This window comes from Bidens hawaiensis, unplaced genomic scaffold, assembly GCF_021521415.1.
Source record: "Bidens hawaiensis isolate Kalapana, Puna unplaced genomic scaffold, B.hawaiensis_p1.1 tig00002123_1, whole genome shotgun sequence".
Taxonomy (NCBI): Eukaryota; Viridiplantae; Streptophyta; class Magnoliopsida; order Asterales; family Asteraceae; genus Bidens; species Bidens hawaiensis.
Genome location: NW_027491112.1, coordinates 2,009,685 through 2,014,442, shown reverse-complemented (window position 1 = coordinate 2,014,442; position 4,758 = coordinate 2,009,685). Strand labels below are relative to the sequence as shown.

General features: G+C 33.5%; 1 protein-coding gene across 1 annotated transcript; it reads left to right on the top strand.

The window, feature by feature from the left end:
• Positions 1–3,317: 3,317 nt before the first annotated feature.
• Positions 3,318–4,758, top strand: LOC143605524 (uncharacterized). Its single transcript, XM_077081610.1, has 6 exons — positions 3,318–3,366; positions 3,538–3,611; positions 3,717–3,818; positions 4,262–4,335; positions 4,474–4,563; positions 4,676–4,758. The coding sequence occupies exons 2-6, from the start codon at positions 3,564–3,566 to the stop codon at positions 4,722–4,724; spliced, it is 363 nt and encodes a 120-aa protein (XP_076937725.1). The 5' UTR covers positions 3,318–3,366; positions 3,538–3,563; the 3' UTR covers positions 4,725–4,758.

Below are 4,758 nucleotides of genomic sequence, written 5' to 3'. Positions count from 1 at the left end.
CAGTCATGGACTAGCAGAAAGATGATTGAAACTTCATTGGCATGATATATCATATAGTAAAATACAACCTGTAACACGGATAAAATTACACATTTTGACTTTTTTAGTCAAACAATTTCTTCAAAAACTTCATATTTGTTCTAATGTAGGAGTGCAAACGAGCTGATTGCTTGCGAGGTACTTGAGCTTGGATCGATAAAAAGCTTGAAACGAGTCGAGCTTTTTCGATATCGAGCCCGAGCCTTAAATAAAGCACGTTCAGTTATCTAGCCCGAGCTTGAGCCTTGTATGGAAGCTCGTTTTAACGAGCCTTGTGTATTTTTAAGTTTTACCTATTGTGGACTTCTATGTATTAATTTCACACTACACAACCATGCTAGAGCCAGACTTTGGCTCGTTTAAGGTACTACATGAGCTCAAGCTGAGCTCTTACTCGTTTAAAGTTTTTTTCAAAATATATAAAAATGATTACAAATGTATATAAACTAAGTAGTTAATAATAAACGAGTCGAGCTCGAGCTTGAGAAAACAACTCACGAGCCAAGCTTAAACTCTCATAAGTCAAAACGAGCCAGGCTCGGCTCTTTTACACCAATTATAATATAAAGTATGCAACTTTTTTAATTAAACTAATAGCCCTATTAAAGTTACAACCGGCAACTCCAAATGAACTATGTTGGTGATCAATAAGACAATAAGTGACAGAATCCATATTAATTGTGTTTGGCATATAGCTCTATCCGTAGCATATAGGGGTGTTTATTGTAAAGACGGTTTTTTTTTTTTTTTGATATTTAATGTTTATTTTAGTTTTAATTTAATTTTTTTATTTTGATTATTGTGTCGCATGGGAAAAATCAAAAATAAATTCGGTCTCATGGGAAAAATCGCCGAAACCCACCTACGCCATCTCCCCGGAAAGTTCATTTGTTCCAACAACGAATCAATATACTGCCAACTAACCGAGTTATAGGCCTTTTCGATTTCTAGCTTGATTGATTCTTGAATATCATACTTTTTTTTTGTCAGATTTATTTAACCAAGCAAAAGCTAATTCATTTGCCATCTCCACTTTGGTGGGATGGTAAAGGCTTAGGCCTTTGGGTGAGAGGTCCAGGGTTCGATCCCTGGTAATGGCGGTTTATTGTAAATAGTATGAGGCAAGTATTCACATTTTGGTTTTAACAGTTTCTAAATTATATCGTGAGCCAAACCGTTGGTTCAATTTTTTTGTTATTGAGAACCGAAACTGAACCGTTGAAAGTTTAATCTGAATCGTTACAAATGGTTTGGTTTCACTTATTGAACTTCAATAATAAATTTACTGTCCGATTCGGTTTTATATGACCAATTTTCTATTAAACCATAAACCAAACCCTTTGCTATGGTTTCAACATTCGGAAGCCGGCTGAACAAAAGTGATGATTGGTTCAAACGTTTTCAAAACCTTGAATATCCACAATTGTTACATGATTACTATAATTTTTGTTCCCTGTCGTATCGCGCGCCACCCATCTAGTTATTAATTAATATAAGGCCATAGGAAGTTTTTCAATTAGCAAGTTGATGAAAAGAAACATAAGCTAATTTTCATTTTCCTTTTAATTCCACACATGCTGCTAAAGTAACCGTCAAAATGAACCAATGCATGGGTGTGGTCTTAAAGCTGCACTTCTCGTTTACTAGACACTAGTTTTATAAATCCAAACAACATAGCATTCGATAATATTAATGCAACCTCCATTGTTTTGGTTTCTAAAAATCAATTTAATGCAAGTGTCTCTTTAAAAAGGAAAAAACTTCATCCACATTACAATCACTCTATTACACACACACAGAGCAAAATCATGACGATGTTAACCGCAACACTCATTACTTTGCTCACCTTATTGACTTGTGTCATGGCAGTTACACTTGCTTATGCAATTGCCTCCGATTACTTCACTTCTTGTTTCGACCCCAAAGCCAGGTAAAAGCTTCTTTAAATAAGCTAAAAAACCATCTTCAAATAAGCTTCTTTAAATTAGCCGATATAAGGCGGGGCTAGGAATGGCAACGGGCCGGGTATTGGTAATCCCATACCCATACACGTTTGTAAAATCGTGTCCCATACCCGGCCCATTACCAGTCGGGTATTTTTCGGGTAATTACCCGTCGGGTATCGGGTATACCCGTTGGGACTTTTAAGTATATATTTTTAAACATTATAATTATTTTATACATTTTGTTCATATAAAAATTAGGGCTGTTCACGAACCGAACCGAACACGGGCATGCTCATACTTGGTTTGGTTTGAAAGCGAGCCGAACCGAGCGGATTGAATTTAAAGAAACGAGCGATATCTTTATGCTTGAACTTGGTTTGGTTTTGAAACCGAGCGGCTTGTTCGGTTTGGTTTTGCTTGATTTCGTACAAAGTTTCCAATTTTAAATTTGTAAAACTTCAAAATGTCATTAATTCAAGACTTTTAACTCTAAATTGTCTAAACTTTCACCTTTAAAATTGTATAAAACTCATAGTTAACAACAAAACATATATAAAACGAGTGGCTATGGTTTAAATTTGAACTTTGAATTCAACACAAAAGAGGAAAATTTTAAAAACTTAAAAAAGTAGTATACTTTTATATATATACATAAAGATTATATATAAAACTAATAAATAAAAATTAATTCGAGCAAAACGAACCGAACCAAACCGAGCGAGGCTTTGTTTGTGCTTGGATTGCTTTTAAACCGAACCGAGCCGAACGGCTCACTTCCAAACCGAGCCGTAATCGAACGAGCATTTTTGAGCAAAATTCGAGCGAACGACGAACGAGCGGCGAGCAGTTTGGACAGCCCTAATAACAATTATTACAAATTTAAATATAATAAGCGTGACAATAAATAAAAAATATAATTATTTTTTATATACTTTTATATATATATGCTTCACAACCTACGAAATACAAAGAATTTTCTGGGTATATGGTTCGGGTAAACGGGTATATGCTTTCGGGTAATCGGGTCGGGTATCATCTAATCCCATACCCGGCCCGTACCAGCGAAAATTTTGAAATCCTAATCTCATACCCAACCCATAACCATCGGGTTTTGTGTATACCCGTCCCATTTATTTCGGGTTTCGGGTATACCCGTCGGGCTCGAGCTTTTTTGTCATTATAAGCTAATAAGCATAAGCTAAAAAAGCTAAACCAAACACCAAGTTAAGCTTATATATATATATATATATATATAAATTTTTAATGGCGACTCACAAACACCTATCTATTTCTAAAATATATCTATTTATACAATCAAATTTATTGCAGGTGGATGCAAGTGGGATTGCTGGAATTTGTGACAGATATTTCTCTTATAATTGTATGAATTTTCATTTTATTATCAACCCAATCTTTTAAAGTTGCTTAGTGCTCCTCGGTTTCACTTTATATTTATAAACCAATATTTGTATGTTGTTTAAAATTCAAGTGTTTGCTTATTTTTTATTTTACCCGCTGAACTCATATGTGGTTGTTTACTTGTAAATTTTAGGCTTGGTATTTCTACAAAGAATCAAGATGGATCCTGCGAGTTATATTTATATTTTTAACATTTTGGTTCGGAAGGTATTTTTTTTTATTTTTTACATATATATTAGCATTGTAAACCATATAAATAATTAATTTGAACTGAATGAATAGTTGTTAAACCAATTATTTTTCCATGTACAGTTTTATTATATGCGGATACATAATTTTAGAGATCTTCAAGTTATCACCCGAAGAATCTTCGAAAGATCCTATTTATTATGTGTTGGTGAGACGTCAAAAAAGGTAAGAACAAAGTTCATATATAATTATATATGCTTCTCCTAGGCCATATTCTTTGTTAAGTTTGTATTTGTAATTTTGTTAGGGATGCCATTGGCCACACGCGGCGAGTTTTTGTTGTTACAACAAGAACAATCTTAATTTTACTTGGTTGCTTGATGCTGGGATCATTAGTTTTTGTCTTTGCCATAAAGGGATCTCCATTTCATGCAGAAGTATTATCACCGTATGTATATTAGTTCCCGTCTTTTATAATCTATTTTGCATTTCATTTTTTAAGTAAAATGAAATTTTAAATAATTTTCACAGGTGCATGGTACCATTGCTAGCAGACTTCATAGTCTTGCGTGTGGTGGTTTTTCCGGTATTTATCTTTACATTTATGTTTATGTATGTACTAGTTACCGCTATAACAACAACATTACACATATATATATTGCATTCAGATGTGGGTAGCATATAAGGAATCAAGTCGGATTAATGCTTTTGCTTGGATTCTTTTAATCATATGTTTCGGGAGGTAAATTGTTTTCAATTTATTTTAGGAAATTTTTAAATTTGCCTTTGATTTATCGTACCGTAATTTGTGAATTTGCATATATGCAGTGGCGTAAAATGCGTAATATATATGTTGCTGATGTTTATTGTTTTTTTACAGTATGGCTTTGTGTGCATACGTAGTGCGAGAGTTGTTCTACCTCTCACCTGAACAACCTGTTTTTCTTATACTTTTCAACAAAAGTGACAAGTAATTAATTCCAGCACAAAAGTTGAATTTTTGGTTAGATTGTTTTTACTTTCATGCTAAATACTAAAAAAAAAAATCTTTATTTTTCTCCTATAAATTTTGAATTTTGCAGAGAACTGATGTTGACTGATCCTTTACTAATGGAGAATGACAATGTTTAAGTAGGATATGCAACATGTCTTTTCAAGAAATGAT

What these genes read in the sequence shown, in the direction of transcription:
- LOC143605524 (XM_077081610.1), top strand. Translation starts at nt 3,564, where the DNA reads ATGGATCCTGCGAGTTATATTTATATTTTTAACATTTTGGTTCGGAAG. An exon ending in TTGGTGAGACGTCAAAAAAG is followed by an intron (nt 3,819 to 4,261) that starts GTAAGAACAAAG and finishes TATTGCATTCAG; the next exon opens with ATGTGGGTAGCATATAAGGA. An exon ending in TTAATCATATGTTTCGGGAG is followed by an intron (nt 4,336 to 4,473) that starts GTAAATTGTTTT and finishes GTTTTTTTACAG; the next exon opens with TATGGCTTTGTGTGCATACG.